This window comes from Balaenoptera borealis, assembly GCF_965194805.1.
Source record: "Balaenoptera borealis genome assembly, chromosome: 1".
Classification (NCBI taxonomy): domain Eukaryota; kingdom Metazoa; phylum Chordata; class Mammalia; order Artiodactyla; family Balaenopteridae; genus Balaenoptera; species Balaenoptera borealis.
In genome coordinates, this window is record NC_138860.1 from 181,504,814 (window position 1) to 181,526,646 (window position 21,833).

Consider the following 21,833-nt stretch of genomic DNA (forward strand, 5'->3'; position numbering starts at 1 on the left):
TCGGACTACAAATCCCGGCAGACCCCGCGGCGCGCGGGCGGACGCGGGGCCGCAGAGGACGGGGCGGGGCTTGGCGGTGCGCAGAGCCTGACTGCGGCACCTTCGCTGACGCTCCAGCCGTTGAGTTCTGCAGGTGTCCCGGGCCGCCCAGCCCCGCCGCGTCCCGCGCCCCCGGCCTTCCGCCTCGGCCCCGACCGCGGGGCATCGCGACGCCCGGGCCCGGCGATGAGCGCGAGGAGCCGCCATGAGCGCAGGTGAGCGCGCAGCCCCGGCCGACAGGAACCGGGCGCGGTCCCCGGACCGCCCGTCGTCGCACTTGTCGTGGGGGGACATCCCCACCGCGGGGGGCGCGGGCCGAGGTAGCGACCCCTGGGACATCCCCTCGCCCGTGCCCTCCCCCATCCCAGAGGGGCCAGGAGCCCGGGGATGGCACCGTGCGGAGCCGTCCACTCTGCGCCTTCCTAAAGCCCTGGGAGAGGAAGCGCCTGGCGCCGCCGTGCAAAAGGATAATCCGGGGGCCGCGGTGGCGGGGCGCGGGGAAATGTCCCCGCGCAGTGACGGATGTCCAGGTGGGGGAAGAGACGTGGAGGCCGCTGCATCCAGGGCCTCTGAGTGGTTGTTCTTCTTGGCTGAATGAATGAATGGGGTTGGAGAAGCCAGGGCTCCTGAGTCCCTGGATCGGAGTGCCCTGGGGCACAAGTGCCACTCCTGATCCCCTGAGTCAGGCCCCCAGAGCAAGCCTGTTAGCACCACGGTCCAGGGACCACACCCTCCATGTTACCTGTCCCAGGCCCTGTGTCTGGAGGCCACCCTTTCCAGAGTATAATTCTACCTGCTGCAAATGGTGCCAGTAGACCTCTCGTGTTTAGAAGGGTCTCATTTCCACGTGGGTCACTCAGAGCCTAGACCTCAGCCAAGGGCCACCAACGCTTGAGCATCCTCTCTGCAGCTGCAGACCCTTCAGTTCAGGTCTCTCCCTCCGGTCTCCCAGCTTACTCCCCACCTCCCCCCCCAACTCTAGGGTGCACCCAGGGTGAGGAAGGGGAAAGAGGCTGAGGAAATATGGCCCCTGGACTCGAGATCCAAAGATCAGGGAGCTCCTGGCAGATTATCCCTCACACTCAGCCTGGCCCAGGAGAGGAGCTTCTGGCCACAGGAGAAGCACAGCAAGGGAGGAGGCAGCAGTGCTGCCCTGGGCCTCTGCCAGGTCATCAGCAGGAAACCGGTGCTTCCGCAGGAAACAAGAGGTTCCCAAATGGCTTTGACGCCAGCCCCTCCGCTCTGCAGTACTCGTGGCACTGCCCCAGGGCCGGGGAGTCAGACTAGGTTCAAGTCTAATCTTGACCACTCAGAGCTGTGTGACTTTGGACATGTTAATCAACCTCTGTGCCTCATTTTAAATGGGAATCCTAATCCATACTTTTGGAGAGGTGGCTGTGAGGATGAAGTGAGAGGAATGTGTTCATTTAGACCCACTCATTTTCAGCTTCTCCCTTGCAAGCTGTATGACCCCGGGCAAAGGATTTTGAAACTGTGTTCCTCAGTTTCCCCAACTGTAAAATGAGATGATAATAGTCCCTCCCTCAGAGGGTTACGCGTGAAGATCAGTCGCTGTTATTCAGAAGAGCAATGCAGTCAGTCATTTGTCAAAGTATTCTCATCCCAAGCAACTGGCCTGAGCTGGTGGTACCGGAAGAGATCAGACACTGCTCTGACCCTCCTGTGCCATCCCTGGGGAGACTGCGATGCGAATAGAGATAAACAAGCCCTTCTGAGTGTTTTGACAGATGTTCTGCAAGAGCATGCCCTGGGCTTGACCTTGCTGGGAGACTAGAGTGTTCCACAGATGTGACTTCCTCCTTCAAGTTCCCTTCCTCCTTCCCCAGGTTGACGGGGAGAGCATCCTTGTGAAATGATGGGTGTGTGATAGACACAAGGAAGAACTTCCAGAGGGAACATTGTTTAGGTCCTGGGGGAAGTGATCCAGTGAGGGCAGCTCCAGATGGTCTCTGGCAGGGCCCTTCAAGAAGAGGCTTGTTCCTCTGCACCTCCCAGCTGACCCAGAGGCAGGAGATGGACACAGTGACTCTTGCACCATCGCTTCCATGCTCTGTTATGTCAGTGAGGTGTACAACCTTCATTCATTGGTTCATTCATTCAGTAAATGGTTCCTGAGTCCCAGCCACATGCCAGGCACTGTGAGCAGGAGGGCGATGACACCTGTGCAAGCCTGAGGTGTTGGTGTCAGTGGGTGGGGGTGAGGTGGGCAGAGAGGATTTTGGAGTAAGGCCCCTTCCAGCTGCGAGACAAATTGGTGGGCACACTGCCTCTCTCAAGGCTCAGTTTTCTCATCTGTAAAATGGGATAAGTTGCTTGATTGTTGCAGGAGGAAAGCAGATCGGCAGGAGCAAAGTGGCCCACCTGGGGTCAGCGCAGCATGCTGCAGTCCCATCCCCAGCACAGCTGCTGGCCTGAGGGTTTGAAGGCCCGGGGAAGAGCTGTTGAGTGCACACAGGGGAGCAATGGCACAGCTGTGGGTTTTCAGACAGGGCAATGGGAATGTAGAGGGGAGCCTGAGAAATGGGTCAGAGCGGAAGCCACACCTCCTTGGCAGGGCAGCCAGTAATGCCCGCCTGTACAGGCCATGCTTCAGGAACTTCAAACACCCCATGTGCCAGCTACTTTGGGGTTATGATCCTAGAGATGGGAAACAGAAGCCTGGAGAGGCTGAGGCACTTGTGAGAGAGCCAGGAGCACAGTTACTGATGGGGACGACAGCGACGGCGCTGGTAGTGCCGTCGTTAAGAGCGTGGACCCTACAGCCGCACTGCCTGGATCCACGTCCCGCCGCGTGCTGGCTGTGTGGCCTTTGGGCAGCTTACTTCACCTCTCTGGGCCTCAGTTTCCTAATCTGTAAAATAGGGATAAAAGTAGTCCCCACTTCACAGTGGTGAGGAATGAATGAATCGATGTGTGTAAAGCCCTTGAACAGTGCCTGGCCTGTGTCAGCCCCTGATAGCCCTGAGGTACTCTTTTTGTTGTTGTTGTTTTTGTTTTTTGGCCACACCGAGGGCTCGTGGGGGATCTTAGTTCCCCAACCAGGGATCGAACCCATGCTCCCTGCAGTGGAAGCACGAAGTCCTAACCACTGGACCACCAGGGAAGTCCCCCCTAAGGTGCTCTTTTTCCTTACACCCCAGAAACCACCCGAGAAGAGCCCTAAAGGGGGTGAAACTACCCGCCCTGACCCACTCAAGGAGCAGGTCTCCAGGGCTGGTGAGGGGCTTTGGCAAGAAGGACAGCTGGGACTGTGGCCTTTTGAGGAGGGGACAAGAAAAGGGCTGTGGCTTGTTGGTGGCCAAGGACCTGAGAACCCAGGTTGCCAGACCGGGTCAGTTGCCCTGAATACCTGTTGTTCTGCCCCCCAAGACAGGATCCAGGGCGAGCCTCCCCCCGCCCCTGCACAACACACACACACCAGAGAGCAGAAGGGCCTCGGCTGTTTCTTGTCTGCAGGCTGTTGTCAGGAAGGGAAGGAAATCATGCCCTGACAAGCCTCACTCGCAAGCTGGATTGGGCCGGGACCAGAGAGCAAAAGGGACCACCCCAGGGGACCCAGGCTGGGGTCTCTGAGCCCCAGGGCAGAAGGCTGAGCAGGCCTCCTGCCCTCTGGCTTTGAGACTTTACTGTTGGCCAGACACCCGGATGGTTGAGAGCTATAGGCTTTGTGTGTATGTGTGGGAGTTCCCCAGAGACCAGGCCCTTTCTGGAGCTGGTGGCAGCTCCATATGTTTTCTGAGTCACCCAGTGGACAGGGGAGGGATTGACCGTGGGTGGGGCTTGGGTTAATTTGGGTTTTGAGTCATCTTGTTTGAAAGAGGCCTCAGGCGGCACAGGGCATATGCCCTGTTCTCTGGAAGTGCCCACATTGGCCCCCAAAACACAAGATCTGGGCTCTGACTTCCTGGCTCCACCATTTACCAGGGGGCCTTTGTGACTCTGAGCCTCGGTTCCCTCATTTGCACAAATGGGAAAAATAAGAGTCCCCTCATCGTGTTGCCAGAGGGTTAAATGAGCTAATTCGTGTGGAGGGTTAGAGCAGCTCTTGTCACCTGGGAAGTGCTTAATGGACATTGGCTGTTCTTATTATGGTAATTACCATAGTAATTATTATCACAGTGCTTATGTGGAGATATGGGGGGCTGCTATAGGACAGAACAGACTCTGCGTGGTCTGATGAGAATTAAAACCCACCCTGGGACTTCCCTTGTGGTGCAGTGGTTAAGAATCTGCCTGCCGATGCAGGGGACACGGGTTCGAGCCCTGGTCCAGGAAGATCCCACATGCCGCGGAGCAACTAAGCCCATGCGCCACAACTACTGAGCCTGCACTCTAGAGCCGGCAAGCCACAATTACTGAGCCCATGCACCTAGAGCCCGTGCTCCACAACAAAGAGAAGCCACTGCAATGAGAAGCCCATGCACCACAACGAAGAGTAGGCCCTGCTCGCCACAACTAGAGAAAGCCCGTACACAACGAAGACCCAGTGCAGCCAAAAAAAAAAAAAAAAAGAAACCCCACCCTGGAGTCAGCCTGCCTAGGATTGCATCCTGACACTACCATGTACTTGGCTGTGTGATCTTGGACAAGTTACTTAACCTCTCTGAGCCTAATTTTCTTCTATAAAAAGGGGATAATTATTGTGCTTACATGGCAGGGTCATTATGTTAGCCATGTAAGAAGGACCAGGAGCAGAGCCCGCACATAGTGGGGCCTCGGGAAATGTTGACAATCATGGTTGCTTTGGGGCTTGGAGAAGCTGCAGAAACCCAAGTGTTTGGGGACAGAACAGCTGAGGGGCTGGGGATGTTGTGACGGGCAGCTGCTTGGGACACCCTGGGCTTATTGGGTGAAACTTTCAGATCAGGCCTCTGCAGGGCTCTGATTGGGGAGGAGGAGTAGGGAGCCCAGAAAACCAGCAGGTTGCCCCCTACCTTCCCTGCTTTCCCATCCCCCTTAGTGAACTTCTCCAGAGGCTCCTGGGAAACATGCAGATGCTCAGCACCGCTGCCATTGTGCCAGCAGGTCTGGGAGGGGCCCAGGCATCTTCATGTCTAACAGGTTCCGCAAGAGGTCCAGGGAGCACAGTTAGAGAAACCCTGGCAGAGGCCATGAGCCCCACCCCGTCCCGGGCCCCAGAACACCCACTATCTCCTTGCTCTGCTAGGACCGCAGCTGTACAGCAGGGGAGGCAGGAGAAAAAAAAGAGTTTCTACGGTAGAGATGCCCACTGGTCTTCCCTGAGCCACAGTTTACCCATCTGTAAAATGGGGGTGATAGTGGGCCCTTCCTCACAGAAGGAACCCGTCAGCTGTTCAGCTGGGCCCTGGCACATAGCGGCTTCTCTCCTTGAGCCTTGGGGGCTTGCTCAGTTCACCCCTCCTCTCCAGCCCACCCCCAGTGACTGGGTTCTTCCTTCCTCCGCCCCCCATTTCACCTTCAGAGTGAAACTGCCCCTTTCATGGCTGCCCTGACATTTTATCAGTCCATACTCGACTTCTTGGCATCTCCTCACTGCCAGGCCTGTGCTGGGCATGAAGGTTGAAAAAGGATGAGCAGGGACTTCCCTGGTGGCGCAGTGGTTAAGAATCCACCTGCCAATTCAGGGGACACAGGTTCGATGCCGGTCCGGGAAGATCCCACATGCCGCGGAGCAACTAAGCCCATGTGCCACAACTACTGAGCCTGCGCTCTAGAGCCCGCGAGCCACAACTACTCAGCCTGTGCTCTAGAGCCCGCATGCCAATACTCCTGAGCCCATGCGCCACAACTACTGAAGCCCACACGCTCTAGGGCCCGCGTGCCGCAACTACTGAACCCGCATGTTGCAACTACTGAAGCCCATGTGCCTAGAGCCTGTGCTCCGCAACAAGAGAAGCCACTGCAATGAGAAGCCCGCGCACCGCAGCGAAGAGTAGCCCCCGCCCGCCGCAACTAGAGAATGCCCACGTGCAGCAAAGACCCAACGCAGCCAAAAATAAATTTTAAAAAATATAATAAATTAAAAGTAAATAAATAAATAAAAATGACGTCTAAGGGCTTCCCTGGTGGTGCAGTGGTTGGGAAGCTGCCTGCCAATGCAGGGGACACGGGTTCGAGCCCTGGTCTGGGAAGATCCCACATGCCGCGGAGCAACTGGGCCCGTGAGCCACAACTACTGAGCTTGCGCGTCTGGAGCCTGTGCTCCGCAACAAGAGAGGCCGCGATAGTGAGAGGCCCGTGCACCGCGATGAAGAGTGGCCCCCGCTCGCCGCAACTGGAGAAAGCCCTCGCACAGAAACGAAGACTCAACACAGCCAAAAATAAATAAATAAATAAATAAATTTATTAAAAAAAAAAAAAAATGACGTCTAAAAAAAAAAGATGAGCAGCCCTGTCCCTGCCCTCAGAGTGGAGAGCAGATGGAAAGTGGGACACACAGCTCCCAGGACGCTAATAGCTGGATGTGCGGGTGGCTCTTGAAGCTCAAAGTGCTCAGCAGGCCCCGTCCCCCGACTCTGGGCCCACACGGAGCCAGAACTCGCCAGACGCACAAGGAAACAAGGTACAACGAGTGAGGACCAACAGGACAGCCCGGTAACAGACCCGTGAAGACTCGAGTTACTGGATTTATCAGACCAGATTTATAAAATGACTGTGCGTAAGTCGTGGTTAAAGAAGGAGGGAGGAGCCCCCCCACCCCCCACCAAATGCCGTTTCTCCTTCTGTCCACAGACAGCAGCCCGCTCGTGGGCAGCACGCCCGCCGGTTACGGGACCCTGACGGTGGAGACATCTATAGATCCCCTCAGCTCCTCAGTTTCATCCGTGGTACGTGGGCAGGGGAGGGGCAGGGGCAACGCCAGGCGGGGGTGATACCCCGGCCTCCTCCTCCAGCCCCCGCCCGCCCCACTACCGTGGCCTGCTCTCGCCCGTGTCCACAGAGGCTCAGCGGCTACTGTGGCAGTCCATGGAGGGTCGCCGGCTACCACGTCGTGGTCTGGGTGATGGCGGGGATCCCTCTGCTGCTCTTCCGATGGAAGCCCCTGTGGCGGGTGCGGCTGCGCCTCCAGCCGTGCAGCCTGGCCCGCGCCGAAACCCTCGTTATCGAAATAAGAGACAAAGAGGTGAGAGGCAGGGGAGCAGGGGCGAGCCTGGAGCTGGAGAGGGGCGGCGGTGGCTCAGGGTTGCGGGGCGGAGGATGCTCGGGTTCTCAGCCCAACCTGGCCGCTGACGTTCTGTGGGACCTTACACAGGTGCTTCTCCTCCCTGGACCTCAGCTTTCCCATCTGAGCAGTGGGCCGACGGGACGGGGTGGGTGATTCCCGAGGAGGTCACCTCTATCCTTGATCCCTGCCTCCTCCAGCAGGGGCCACCTGGCTGTCGGGTGGGGCCGGGGAGGGGAGGGGTCTCTTCCAGGACTGAGTCCACACCTCCGTGTTCCAGGATAGTTCGTGGCAGCTCTATACTGTCCAGGTGCAGACTGAGGCCATCAGCAAAGACAGGTGAGGCAGCCTCATCGCGCCTTCCCAGGAGCCCCTGCTCCCCCTGCCCTCCCCCCACGAAGGCTCTGATCCCGGGGCCTCCCATCCGAGAGAGGGAAGGTGGTCCCGTGGGGATGGGAAGGTGCTGGGGCAGCTCCCAGGGCTCCACGGTAACTCCACCCCCGTCCCCAGCCTGGAGCTGCCCCCACAGACCCAGGCGGAGGACGGCCGGAGCCAGGCAGCTGTGGGGACACTACCAGAGGGGACATGGAAGGACACCGCCCAGCTCCACAGAACCGAGGAGGCAGTAAGTGGACAGCTGGGTTCTGGGCAAGTCCTTGCCTGTCTCTGGGCCTCAGATTCACACCCTGTACAATGGGGGCTGGACTCCAGCTGCTCTCCGGGCACCTCTGGTTCTCTTGTCCCAATCGTCCAGGCTGCTGGCCGATCACCTTTTACCCTTCCGTGCCTCTCCCGCCTCTTTCCTGTGCCATCCCCCTGCCGCCCCCGACACACTCCTCCTGGGGCCGCCTCCAGCCCACCTCTCCTCTCTCCCACCCAGCAGCGGATGCTGCGCTACTACCTCTTCCGGGGCCAGCGCTATGTCTGGATCGAGACCCAGCAGGCCTTCTGCCGAGTCAGGTAGGGGTCAGGGCCGGCGCTGCTACACCACGCCCACAGCGCGTGCTGCATTGGGCAGAGGAGGTGGCATGAGGTGGCCCAGCCTGGACTCTCCTCTCAGCTCTGTGCCTTGACCCCCTCAAATCGCTGAGCCTGTCTGTAAATAGCTCATGAAGGGAATCCCGGCCTCCTAGGGTTGTTTCGAGGGTAAAGTATATTACTGTCATGTAAGGCTTGGCACGGCACGTGGCCTGAGGTGGCAACACTGCTGTGAATCAGACCGTAAGCTCTGGACTCGGACCTTCTGTTTGGCGTCTTGTACCTGCTCTGCCACCTACTAAGTGCTTGATAAATGTGAGCTCAGTTTATGTCTTAGTTTGAGCCCCGAGAAGCAGACCTCAAGACGAGAATTCAAGTGCAGGGAATCTGTTTGCAAGGTGATGCCAGGAGACGTAGGGGAAGTGAGGCCGGGAAGAGAAGGCAGCCGGTGGAGGGGGCTTGATGTGGGCACCTGGAGCACAGTCCCTTGGGGATCCCTTTGAGCCAGTGTAGGGCACGCACCTCAGGGTGCCCTCACCCAAGGAGTGAGGAAACCAGGGGGTACGTACCCATCACCTTCCTACCGTTACCAGTTGTGGAATACATGAACTCTTGCACAACTTCGGCCTTCCTGGCTCATGGGCAGACCGTGCTTATGCAGCCAGGAGAAGCCCTCAAGCCAGGACAGGTGTTTCCAGTAAGAGGCTGCACCGCGCAGATGTGAATTCCAAGGGGGTGTGGGGAGGGCACCAACAGCCTCTGCTACGTGAGAGGAATAGCAAAACTCGCTGACGTGGGACTTCCCTGGTGGCGCAGTGGTTAAGAATCCGTCTGCCAACGGAGGGGACACAGGTTCGATCCCTGGTCCGGGAAGATCCCACATGCTGCAGAGCAGCTAAGCCCGTGCGCCACCTACTGAGCCTGTGCTCTAGAGCCCACGAGCCACAACTACTGAGCCCGCGTGCCACAACTACTGAAGCCCCGCATGCCTAGAGCCCGTGCTCCACAACAAGAGAAGCCACTGCAATGAGAAGCCCGTGCACTGCAACGAAGAGTAGCCCCCGCTCACTGCAACTATAGAAAAGCCCGCACACAGCATCGAAGACCCAACGCAGCCAAAAAAAAAAAAAAATCGCTGACCTTTGTCACCTAGTAAGTGCCAGGAACCGTCCAAGCACTTTGCAAAACTTATCTCATTTAATCCACCCGTAGCCCTGTGAGGGAGATGCTGTCACCGTCTCCATCTTGCAGATGAGAAGTCTGAGGCCCAGAGAGGTTAAGTGACTTACTTAAGAAGACATCATTGTAAAGAAAGCTCTAAATGTCACTAAATAATAGCAGCTGTTGTCACTGTTAAGTATTATCATCTCTCATTGTTTTTCCTGGGTGAGATCGTTTGGGGCCCGATCAGAGGAACAAAAGGAGAAAGTTAGGCCCAGAGTTCGTGAGGGACCAGCTTTCTCCCGGGAGCTCGGTGTGGCAGAGGTGGGCCAGGAGGGGTGGGGGGGTGCAGAGCTCAAACCCCACCACCCACACAAGTGCCCCCTCCCCGTCCTCCCAGCCTGCTGGACCATGGCCGCACCTGTGACGACCTCCACTGCTCCAGCACCGGCCTCAGCCTCCAGGACCAAACCATGAGGTGGGTGCTCCCTGAGAGCTGGGGCCCCCTCTCTTGCCCCCCTGGGTGTGGCCTTCTTCCAGTCACCTGCCTTCTCTGGGCCTCAGTTTCCCCAGCTGGAAAGTAGGGAGCTCCGTCGCCGCTAGAGGGTCCAGCTGCCACAGCCCCTCTATCTGATAGCCCTGCCGCTTTTCCTCTTACAGGAAGACCATCTACGGCCCCAACGTGATCAGTGTACCAGTCAAGTCCTATCCCCAGCTGCTGGTGGACGAGGTAGGGCTGTCCCTGGGCCTCGCCCCAGCTCTGGCCTGAGCTGGCTGTGTGACCTGGGCCAGGGGCTTGCCCTCTCTGGGCCACCCGTACAGAGGCAGATTGTACCAGCTGTCCTCTTCTCCATGGTGGAGAGCTGTCTCAGAACCAGCCCCAGTCAGCTCAGGGAGAGGAATTGGAAGTTCTGGTCCAGGCTGGGGCTGGGGATTAGAGGCCAAGAGACAAACCCACACAGCCTGGGCTCCTGCTGTGTGCCAAGCGCCAGGCTCCAGAGTCTGGGTCCTTTCCGTGCATTACCCACTTTCACGCTCCAACAGCCTCGTGGTAGGTACATTCCGTTCACACATGAGGAACCGGAGCTACAGAGGGGGGGACATGGCATGGCCAGGGTCACGTGTGGACAAAGGGAAGCCAGTGACCTGGACACACCTAGAGTACACTGCTAACATCCCAGCCCTCTGAGCCAGGGGCAGACACCTGTGAGACAGAGAGGAGGCCTTGGAGTCTGGCCTGATGTAAACCCTAGTCAGCCACCTGGGAGCTGTGTGGTTTTAGGCAAGTGACTTCACCCTTCTGTGCCTCAGTTTCCTCAGCTGTAAAATGAAGCTGATGGTAGCATCTGCCTTGTGGAATTGTCCTCACCATCCTATGACATTTAGATGATGTGCTTAGCAGGGGCCTGGCGTGTAAACACCCGTGTGTCCTCTTTAGAGCGAAGAAGCTGGTGGCTCGAGGGACATCTGGACAGGACTGACCAGGAGACAGGCCTGGCTTTAGTCCTTTGGCAACTGCCGGGCCCTCTGCTTCCGTGGGCACAGGAGGCCCAGCCTGTGGCTGGGCTGCCCTGGGGGCCCTGGGCCCTGACGCTGCCTCCCCGCCCCTCCCCCAGGCGCTGAACCCCTACTATGGGTTCCAGGCCTTCAGCATCGGGCTGTGGCTGGCTGACTACTACTACTGGTATGCCCTGTGCATCTTCCTCATCTCCGTCGTCTCCATCTGCGTGTCCATATACAAGACCAGAAAGGTGTGCGGCGTGAGGTGGAAGGGACAGGGCAGGCGGTGTCCGAGGGGACCTCCACCCACCCACTCTCTGCTTGTCCCCCTGCCCACAGCAAAGCCAGACTCTGAGGGACATGGTCCAGCTGTCTGTACAGGTGTGCGTGTGCCGGCCTGGGGGAGGTGAGAGGCTGGGGGAAGTGAGAGGTGGGGGAGGGAGGGAAGCTGGGGGAGGTGAGAAGCTGGGGGAGGGAGAGAGGCTGGGAGAGGGAGGGAGGCTGGGGGAGGGAGGGAAGCTGGGGGAGGGAGAGAGGCTGGGGGAGGTGAGAGGCTGGGGGAGGGAAAGAGGCTGGGAGAGGGAGGGAGGCTGGGGGAAGGAGAGAGACTGGGAGAGGGAGGGAGGCTGGGGGAGGGAGGGAGGCTGGGGAGGTGAGAGGCTGGGAGAGGGAGGGAGGCTGGGGGAGGGAGAGAGGCTGGGGGAAGGAGAGAGGCTGGGAGAGGGAGGGAGGCTGGGGGAGGGAGAGAGGCTGGGGGAAGGAGAGAGGCTGGGAGAGGGAGGGAGGCTGGGGGAGGGAGGGAGGCTGGGGGAGGGAGAGAGGCTGGGGGAGGGAGAGAGGCTGGGGGAAGGAGAGAGGCTGGGAGAGGGAGGGAGGCTGGGGGAGGGAGGGAGGCTGGGGAGGTGAGAGGCTGGGGGAGGGAGAGAGGCTGGGGGAGGGAGAGAGGCTGGGGGAGAGACGAAGCCTGGGGGAGGCAGTGGGGGAGTCCCCTCCAGGCTATACTGAGGCCCCTGCTTGCCCGCAGAGGAGGAATGGGTCGACTCCAGTGAGCTCGTGCCGGGAGACTGCCTGGTGCTGCCCCAGGAGGGTGGGCTGATGCCCTGCGATGCTGCCCTGGTGGCTGGCGAGTGCATGGTCAATGAGAGCTCTCTGACAGGTCAGTGCCTGCCCCTGGCCAGCAGCCTCCCGTGCCCCCTCCCGGGCCACCGAGCCTCTCTGCCTTGTGTCAGAACTCTTAGATGGAGTTCTCTTTTCCCTTTGCTCAGGTAACAGTCCCGGCCTCAGCAGGTCCTACCCCTGCAGATGCTGGGTGAGGCACTGCTACTCTTTGCCAGGCAGTGGGCTCAGGGCTTTACAGAGGTTAAGCCCTCTCGTGTCAATATCTGATTTGAACTATAAAAGTAACACAGCTTGTTACAAAATAATTCCAACAGAAGGAGAACAACGCCTGCCCCCCACCCTGGCCCCCCCACTCTGCCCATGCTGTATGCTCACAACTCTTTCTGGCTCCCCTGAGAGATGGTTCCTGGAAACTGGCTGCACACATCCCAGGACTGTCTCACTGTGTCTGTGTCTTTTGCCCTCTCTTGAGCTTCAGTGTACCTCTCTGTAAAATGGGGGCAGTGATTTCTTCACACATAGTTACAAGCGTTAAATGAGACCTGGGGCTTCCATAACAGTTCTAGGCATAAGGCTTGGTCTTGCTGGTGGGAGGGAGCAGTATGGGCCTCACACCACATCCCTCCCAGGGGAGAGCGTTCCAGTGCTGAAGACCGTCCTGCCGGAGGGACCAGTGCCCTACTTCCCAGAGACCCACCAGCGGCACACGCTCTTCTGTGGGACCCTCATCTTGCAGGCCCGGGCCTCTGTAGGACCCCATGTCCTGGCAGTGGTGACCCAGACAGGTAACGAGTCTGGGAAGTGGGGAGGGATGCTGGGCCCAGCACCTAGAGGAGAGGTGACACAGAGCCAGGCAGGACCCATCTCTGCCACTGCCCTGCTGTGCGACTCAGGCACGTCCCACCCCTACTTGGGATTGGCTGGAGTGGGCAGGGACGTGGCAAGAAGGAAGGAGCCCACCCCTTAGGAAGAGAGCAGTGCTGTACGTCTCCAGCAGGCCCCTGCCACGTGTGAAAGGGACCCAGTGTGTCACCAGATTTGACATTTTTCAGTGAAAGCCACACATCTGAATTTTAAGTGAAACCACCCAGTTTGTAGATGGTACTACTAATTCCTTACTTACTAAGCTTATGAAGGCTGGGCAAGGCCTGTGGCCATCCCGTGTGACCGCCGAACTGGGTGATTGCTGACCCCAGGAGCATCATGCCGTACGACCCCAGAGGTGTGGATGGTGTGGGGGAGGGGCGGAGTCATCCTGACCCTCAGTTTCCCCTGCCTCGGTCTCCCCGTCTCCTCCCAGGGTTCTGCACGGCTAAAGGGGCCCTGGTGAGCTCCATCCTGCATCCCCGGCCCATCAGCTTCAAGTTCTATAAACACAGCATGAAGTTTGTGGCTGCCCTGTCTGTCCTGGGTGAGTGGCCCCCCGCACCCCACTTTGCCAGTGGCCCCCGGAGCCCCGTCCCCAGTCCCGCTGAGTCCCTTGCTGTCTCCTCAGCTCTCCTTGGCACCATCTACAGCATCTTCATCCTCCACCGCAACCAGGTAAGCCTTGGGGGCCGGGCGGGGGCTGCCACTGGAGGCCCAGGGCCCACCCGGCCTGGCCCTTGGCCTTCACAGTGCCCCCTGCCAGGTGCCTGTGGACGAGATCGTGATCCGGGCTCTGGACCTGGTGACGGTGGCAGTGCCGCCCGCCCTGCCTGCCGCCATGACTGTGTGCACGCTCTACGCCCAGAGCCGGCTGCGGAGCGAGGGCATCTTCTGCATCCACCCGATGCGCATCAACCTGGGGGGCAAGCTCCGGCTGGTGTGTTTCGACAAGGTGGGGGCCGTGGGGGGGGCACACGACCAGGCCCCCCACACCCACATCCCTCATTCAGCAACGTTGACTGAGGGCTTGCTGAGCCCAGAGTCCCGCCGCCTGCCCGTGCGCCCCTGCTGTGAACACTGCCCACCGCCAGGTCCTGTCCTGGGATGGAAACACTCAGAGGCACCCTCCACCCCCAGCTCCCACCTGCATCAAGCTCACAGTCTGGAGCATGAAATGTCTAAAATCATTTAATTTGTTTGTTTGAGAACCATTGAGGGCCAACTGGGTACCCAGGGCTGCTGTCAACACTGGGGATCCAGCAGTGACCCACACGGAGATGTCCCCACCACCATAATGAGTGAACCAGGGACCACAGAGAGCTGCAGATGGTGATGGGTTCTAGGGAGGAAGCAAATGGGGTACGTGGTGGGTGGTACGTGGGGGTCACTCCCTTGGAGGGCAGTCAAGGAAGGCTCCTCTGGTCCCTTGGTGACCTCTGAGGGGTGGACCACACTGAGAGGAGAGCAGGGCTGGCAAGGTGGAGGGGAAGAAGTAGAGTGGCTCGTGGCTCCTTGGAGGAACAGACCAGTGTGCCTGGGGCTCGGGGAACAGTAGGGAGGGGGGCAAGATGAAACGGGCAGAGCCCTGATCCATCAGAGGCTGGCGGGCCCTGGTGAGGAGTTTGGACGTTATTTAAACTGAAAGGGTGGAGCATGATCGTCTTCGCAGAGCTCCCAGGCTAGCGAAGGGGCCAGATGTGTAACTGAGCCATTGGAATATGGTATGGGAGAGGCAGGCATCCGTTCACTCATTCATTCACTCATTCATTCATTCACTCATTCCACTGAGAGCTGTACATGGCCAGACCCTCTTCCTGGTACCACAGTGAACAAATGATGGAGTAGTAGAGGCCGTGGGTGAGAGCCCCGAGCACGCACTACCTGACCCAACTGTAGGGTTAAAGAAGAAGACCCAACTGTAGGGTTAAAGAAGAAGACCCAACTGTAGGGTTAAAGAAGAAGACTTCCTGGGGGAAATGATACCAGACCAAGAAACACTGCGGGTTGGGGAGGACAGCCTGGCAGAGGGACCTGCTTGAGCAAAGTCCAACTCTGGCTTCTGGGGTTCCCATGGGCCCCGCCTGGCCAGGGGTGTGGGCGCCCACCGCAGCGGGGCACAGCTCACCCCAGGACTCATCACTGGTCCGCCCGCTTGCCCCCTGCAGACAGGCACACTCACAGAGGACGGCTTGGACGTGATGGGTGTGGTGCCCCTGAAGGGGCAGGAGTTCCTGCCGCTGGTCCCAGAGCCCCGCCGCCTTCCCATGGGGCCCCTGCTCCGGGCACTGGCCACCTGCCACACCCTCAGCCGGCTCCGGGACACCCCAGTGGGTGACCCCATGGACCTCAAGATGGTGGAATCTACTGGCTGGGTGAGGAGGCCGAGCAGGTCCGCCCCCTGCCTCTGGGCAGCCGAGCCCTAACTAAGCCCACCCAGTCTTCTAGGACTTCCAGGGGGCGTCTCTATCATGCCCACCACCGAGAATAACAATGGCCAAGGCCTAGTGCTGAGCACCTACCCTGTGCCGGCGCTCTGTTGCACGGGCCTCATCTCATGTACTGCTCCCCATAGCCCCAGGGAGGTAGCTTAAAACCTGCTTCACGAAGGAAACTGAGGCTGAGAGAGATTTGGAATAACTTGTCAAGGTCACCCAGCGGCTTGTAAATGGCAAAGCCAGAGTTTGAACTTGGGTCCTCCCAACTCCAAAGCCCACATTCTTGACTTCTGTTCTATCCAGTCTCCCATGAAGGAAGTCCTCCATGAGTTTAACTTGGGTCTCTCCCACTGCCTCTCTCCATGGGCCAAGGATCGGCTGCCCCAGGCCAAGCCAGCACCCGGCCCCTCGATGCCAATGTTCTCTGCCTGCCTCCCAGATCCTGGAGGAGGGACCAGCTGCAGACTCGACATTTGGGACCCAGGTCTTGGCAGTGATGAGACCCCCGCTTCAGGAGCTCCACCTGCAGGGCATGGTGAGCTGAGGGGGGTGCCTGTGGGGCGTGGGCTGGGAGGGGTGGGCTCCACAGGCCGGCCCCTCAGCTGCCCCTCCAACCCTACAGGAGGAGCCCCGGGTGCCGGTCAGCATCCTCAGCCATTTCCCCTTCTCATCGGCTCTGCAGCGCATGAGCGTGGTGGTGGCGTGGCCGGGGGCGGCTCGGCCCGAGGCCTGCGTCAAGGGCTCCCCTGAGCTGGTGGCAGGCCTCTGCGACCCCAAGACAGGTGAAGGGCATTGGCACGGAATGGGGTGGGCGCCCAGCCCCTGTCGCTGCCCCCACCTCCCCGTCCCAGTGACACCTGCCTCTCCCTGGCAGTGCCCACCGACTTCGCCCAGATGCTGCAGAGCTACACAGCTGCTGGCTACCGCGTGGTGGCCCTCGCCAGCAAGCCGCTGCCCATCGCACCCAGCATGGAAGCAGCTCAGCAACTGACGAGGTGGGCCCTGGGGACTGAGCCTCCGGCCTCGTGTGGGCAGAGGGGGGCAGAGCCCAGGGCCGATGCCCCTGCCCAGTGGCTGGGGGAGGGGTCGTGGCCACTGCATCACCTCTGACCCGGGTCTGCCCACCCTCCAGGGACACTGTGGAGTGGAAGCTGAGCCTCCTGGGGCTGCTGGTCATGCAGAATCTGCTAAAGCCACAGACGACACCCGTCATCCAGGCTCTGCGAAGGACCTGCATCCGCACCGTCATGGTGACAGGTACCAGCAGGGCCTGGGTTAGGAGGGCAGAATCTACCCCATTCCAGGCAGAGATAAGGGTACCTGGCGTCCCTTCCCGGGGCATCTCTTTGGGCCCCTGCCTCAGGCCTGGTCCTTTTCAGACATTTCAGGTATCTTCACAGTCTCCCTCCTGAGTGATCATTGTCACCCCAGTTGACAGATGAGGAAAGTGAGGCTCGGAGGAGTAGAGTGACTTCCAAAGAGTCTGGGGCTGGTGTTGGACAGCCTGGGTTCCAGCCCAGCTGCTCACCTGCTAGGTGACCTCTCCCCGAGTTCCAGTTTCCAACTCTGAGAAATGGGGGAAGTTAGGTCAGCCTCAAAAGTTGTGACAATTTCATGGAGCAAGAAAAGAAAGATTCAGGGGACTTTCCTGGCGGTCCAGTGGTTAAGACTCTTCACTTCCAGTGCAGGGGGCACGGGTTCAATCCCTGGTCAGGGAACTAAGGTCCCACATGCCGCATGGCACGGCCAAAAAAAAAAAAAAATAATGGTATATGTAGAACTCAAACCCAGGCTCCCAGTTTCTCCTAAGACCTTTGATCCCTAGTTTTATAGACAAGGAAACCCAGGTTCAGAGACACTGATACCCTGCCTGAGCTCACTCAGCCAGTCATGGCAGACAGATTCTGTCCGGCCTCAGTTTTCCCATCTATACGTGTCAGGGTGAGGATGGCCCCCCTCAGTAGCAGCTGGACCCTGACCTTGCCCCATACCCCCAGGGGACAACCTGCAGACGGCGGTCACCGTGGCCCAGGGCTGCGGCATGGTGGGCCCCCAGGAGCGCCTGGCCATCATCCACGCCAACCCCCCTGAGCGGGGCCAGCCCGCCTCCCTCGAGCTTCTGCCAGTGGAGTCTTCTGCAGCCGTGACCGGGGCTCAGGTGAGGCTGACCCCAAGTTCCGCCACAGACCCCACCCATGACTCCGCCCCTGTGTCAGCTGTCCCGGGCCCCAGCTCTCAGGGTGGGCAGGGGGAGCTCAGCTGAGCTTCCCGGGCCCCCAGGATCCTGACCAGGCTGCAAGCTACACCGTGGAGCCAGACCCCCGACCCAGCCACCTGGCCCTCAGCGGGTCCACCTTTGGTGTCCTTATGAAGCACTTCCCCAAGCTGCTGCCCAAGGTAGGGCTGCCCCCGGGCCTCCCTGGTCGCCCCACACCTCGCCATGCTCTGCTCCCTCCTCTTGGCTGCCTCAGCCCCTCCCCTGTCTCCCTGTGCTCCCAGGTCCTGGTCCAGGGCACCGTCTTTGCCCGCATGGCCCCCGAGCAGAAGGCAGAGCTGGTGTGTGAACTGCAGAAGCTTCAGTGAGTGCCCACGGGGGCGGGGCCTGCGGGCGCCCAGCTGGCCCATAGGTCCCTGCTTCCCACCCCAGGCGTTAAGGAGCCATTGGCCTCAGAGAGCCCGGCAGGCACCCCCGGGTCTGTCACACTGACAGTAGTACACCGCCCTCAGTATCTGCGGGGGATTGGTTCTGAGAGTCCCTGCAGATACCAACGTCCACAGATGCCCGAGTCCCTTATGTAAAATGGCGTAGTACAGTCGGCTCTCTGTTGCCATGGATACAGACCCCGTGGATACAGAACCTGTGGATACAGACCCTGTGGCTACTGTAATTGCACCTATTTACTGAGCACCTACTGCGTACCATTTACTGAGCATTTCCCAGGCACCCAGCGGGCAGTCGGAATGCAGCCATCCCCGTGTTCTGCCAGCCAGCCCGGGAGGTGGGTGGGCCATTTCGCAGCTGAGGAGGGCCCTCCCGGGCTCAGAGCCAGCACGTGAGTCCGGGCCGCGCCTGCCCTCCCCTCTCCGACAGATACTGTGTGGGCATGTGTGGGGATGGCGCCAATGACTGCGGGGCCCTGAAGGCGGCTGACGTGGGCATCTCGCTGTCCCAGGCCGAGGCCTCAGTGGTCTCGCCCTTCACCTCAAGCATGGCCAACATTGAGTGTGTGCCCATGGTCATCAGGTGAGGCGGGCAGGAGCCTGGTGGGGGGCGGGGTCTCGGCAGGGCCCGTCAGCCAGCCTGGGCCCCCTCATGCCCATACCCACTCCCCAGGGAAGGTCGTTGTTCCCTGGACACGTCGTTCAGTGTCTTCAAGTACATGGCCCTGTACAGCCTGACCCAGTTTATCTCTGTCCTGATCCTCTACACGGTGAGTATCTGCAGGCCCCGTGCCGGGCCCGGGGCGAGGACCTCAGCAGTGTGGTGGGAGCCCGGCAGGTTCTGGAGTAGACAGCGTGGCCTCAAATCCTGCTCCAGCCGCGTGGCTTAGGCGCTCCGGAGCCTCGGCGGTGAGGCTTGTCTGAGATTATGAAAGCGCTGAGCGCCTGGCGCACAGTAGGTCCTCAGAAACGGGAGCGGCTGTCCTGTGCTAGCGTTTCCTCCCTGTCCTCTGGGAGCTCCCCATCTGCAGGGGGGACTGAGGCAGAGGCAGGAGTGGGACACCCGAGGCCTCTGCCCCTTTCCCATGAATCTGCCCGTTCCCCGCTCGCCCTAACTCAGACCTCGACTATGCCTCCAGTCTCCTGTCCAAAGGGTATCACCCCCTCCTCTGCTCAGAGCACGCGTTGCTCGCCCCCGCTGGAAACAGGTGACGCCATGGGACAGTGCAGACCTCGCGCCAGCTTTTGTCCCTGTGTCCACCTTAAACCTGAGGGCGGGAACTGTGTGTCCTCCAGAAACCCTGGGGCTCTGCAAGGCAGAGCCTCAGCCTCCGTCTCAGGCTGGTAGTTCCCATCAGATTTAGGCCTCCGCAGGTCAGCAGGGATGCCTTCTCCCTCAGACGGGGAGAGGGGCTTCCTGAAGGCAGGACCGTGTCTCCTTCATCAGATTGGGAGTTCCCAGAGGCAGGAGGGTGCTGTCTGCCCATCAAGTTGCAGGGCAAGAAAACACCTTCCCCATCAGACTCCTTAAGGGCAGGGCTGGTGCCTGCCCCATCGGACTAGGAGCTATCCTCCCCTCCGCCCTCCCTCCCTGCCGGTAGGTCAACACCAACCTGGGCGATGTGCAGTTCCTGGTCATCGACCTGGTCATCACCACCACGGTGGCGGTGCTCATGAGCCGCACGCGGCCGGCGCTGGCACTGGGTCAGGCGCGGCCACCAGGGGCCCTGCTCAGCGTGCCCGTGCTCAGCAGCCTGCTGCTTCAGGTGGCCCTGGTGGCCAGCGTGCAGCTGGGGGGCTACTTCCTGACCGTGGCCCAGCCCTGGTGAGTAGCGGGGAGCTCGCCCCAGATCCCACCCATGCCCCGTCCTCCTCACCCTCGCTCCCTGACTCCCGGTCCCTGTGCCCCCAGGTTCGTGCCTCTGAACAGGACGGTACCTGCGCCAGACAACCTGCCCAACTATGAGAACACGGTGGTCTTCTGTCTGTCTAGCTTCCAGTACCTCATCCTGGCCATGGCTGTGTCCAAGGGGGCGCCCTTCCGCCGGCCGCTCTACACCAATGGTGCTGCTGTGCTGGGGGTGGGATGTGCTGGGGGGGGTAATGGAGGGGAGGGGGGATGAGAGGGAGGGAGGGGGATGTGATGGAGGGAGGGGGGATGAGATGGAGGGAGGGGATGAGATGGAGGGGGGGGATGAGATGGAGGGGAGGGGGGAGGAGATGGAGGGAGGGGGGAGGAGATGGAGGGGGGATAAGATGGAGGGAGGGGGAGGAGATGGAGAGGGGGGAGGAGATGGAGGGAGGGGGAGGAGATGGAGGGAGGGGGGAGGAGATGGAGGGGAGGGGGGTTGAGAGGGAGGGAGGGGGGATGAGATGGAGGGGGGGATGAGATAGAGGGAGGGGGGATGAGATGGAGGGGGGGATGAGATAGAGGGAGGGGGGATGTGATGATGGAGGGAGGGGGGATGTGATGATGGAGGGGGGATGAGATGGAGGGGGGATGAGATGGAGGGGGGATGAGATGGGAGGGAGATGAGATGGAGGGGGGATGTGATGGAGGGAGGGGGGATGTGATGATGGAGGGGGGATGAGATGGGAGGGAGATGAGATGGAGGGGGGGATGTGATGGAGGGAGGGGGGATGTGATGATGGTGGGGGGATGAGATGGAGGGGGGATGAGATGGAGGGAGGGGGATGAGATGGAGGGAGGGGGGATGAGGTGGAGGGAGGGGGATGAGATGGAGGGAGGGGGATGAGATGGAGGGAGGGGGGATGAGGTGGAGGGAGGGGGATGAGGTGGAGGGAAGGGCTGTGGGGCTGGTGCCTGTGGGGTCCCGTCGGGCATGGGTGTGAGTGTGCTGGGCTCCCTGGCCTGACGGACTCCCCCACCCCCAGTGCCCTTCCTGGTGGCCCTGGTGCTCCTGGGCTCCGTCCTGGGGGCCCTCCTCCTGGTCCCCGGCCTCCCGCAGGGGCTGCTGACGCTGAGGAGCATCGCTGACACCTACTTCAAGCTGCTGCTGCTGGGCCTGGTCGCCTTCAACTTCGTGGGGGCCTTCATGCTGGAGGTGGGGCCCGCCCCGCGTTGGGGTGAGAGGGGGCTCCGGGGGTGGGACTCAGCCACAGCTGCCCCCCTGCGACCTCCCTGTCCCCGGCAGAGTGTGCTGGACCAGTGTCTCCCAGGCTGCCTGCGGTGGCTCCGGCCCAAACGGGCCTCCAAGAAACGCTTCAAGCAGCTGGAGCAGGAGCTGGCCGAGCAGCCCTGGCCACCGCCCGCCGGGCCCATGAGGTAGCGCAGGCCCGGCCGGCCGGCACCCTAAACACTGGATCTCCCTGCTTCTGAGCCACCGACCAGGACCCATCTCCAGAGACACCACTGCCATCGCTCCTGCAGCCCTGAGGTTGGCGGTTGTCACACTCATGTCCCACGTCTGCCCAGCCCAGCCTTCCCTGCCCCCGCCTGGGGAGATGCTAAGTACCCTTGTCCCCCACTTCGGATGCCCCATGTAGGGACAGCGGCCACCACCGCACTCAGAGCCGCCGTCAGTGTAGCAAATAAAGTCACAATATTTTCCTGCCTCGGCCTGCCTGATACCACTGACCTGGGTGCCCCTGGCACGTGTCTGCTCCCGGCATCCCCTGATTTTTCAGATCATGTTGGACAACTCCCCTCTCTGAGCCTCCGTTTCCTCATCCGACGTCATGTCTCCAGGTTGAGCACGTGCCCGGTGCTCCGTTCAGCATTTTATAGGCATCATCATTTAATCCTTATAACTGTGGAGTACTGTCCCCCCACCTTTTTATTTTTATTTTTGGCCGCACCTCATGGCTTGCAGGACCTTAGTTCCCTGACCAGGGATCAAACCCGGGCCCATGGCAGTGAAAGCACTGAGTCTTAACCACTGGACGGC

The 21,833-nt window shown here is 60.2% G+C and overlaps 1 protein-coding gene across 5 annotated transcripts; it reads left to right on the forward strand.

Moving 5' to 3' along the window:
- Positions 1 to 50: 50 nt before the first annotated feature.
- ATP13A2 (ATPase cation transporting 13A2) lies at positions 51 to 21,500 on the forward strand. Of its 5 annotated transcripts, none has more exons than XM_082402810.1 (29): positions 51 to 254; positions 6,775 to 6,869; positions 6,983 to 7,165; positions 7,485 to 7,543; positions 7,715 to 7,829; positions 8,085 to 8,164; positions 9,744 to 9,821; positions 10,004 to 10,073; positions 10,960 to 11,094; positions 11,183 to 11,249; positions 11,868 to 11,999; positions 12,592 to 12,747; positions 13,263 to 13,373; positions 13,458 to 13,504; positions 13,593 to 13,781; positions 14,995 to 15,201; positions 15,704 to 15,799; positions 15,887 to 16,046; positions 16,139 to 16,259; positions 16,397 to 16,521; positions 17,262 to 17,422; positions 17,545 to 17,661; positions 17,764 to 17,843; positions 18,356 to 18,508; positions 18,599 to 18,695; positions 19,527 to 19,750; positions 19,838 to 19,989; positions 20,821 to 20,990; positions 21,081 to 21,500. In XM_082402810.1, the coding sequence occupies exons 1-29, from the start codon at positions 245 to 247 to the stop codon at positions 21,213 to 21,215; spliced, it is 3,525 nt and encodes a 1,174-aa protein (XP_082258936.1). In that variant the 5' UTR covers positions 51 to 244; the 3' UTR covers positions 21,216 to 21,500. The 5 variants fall into 5 exon arrangements, with proteins under 5 accessions (XP_082258936.1, XP_082258939.1, XP_082258938.1 ...); XM_082402813.1 differs by having other exon boundaries at positions 15,947 to 16,046; XM_082402812.1 differs by having other exon boundaries at positions 10,987 to 11,094.
- The last annotated feature ends 333 nt before the right edge of the window (positions 21,501 to 21,833 follow it).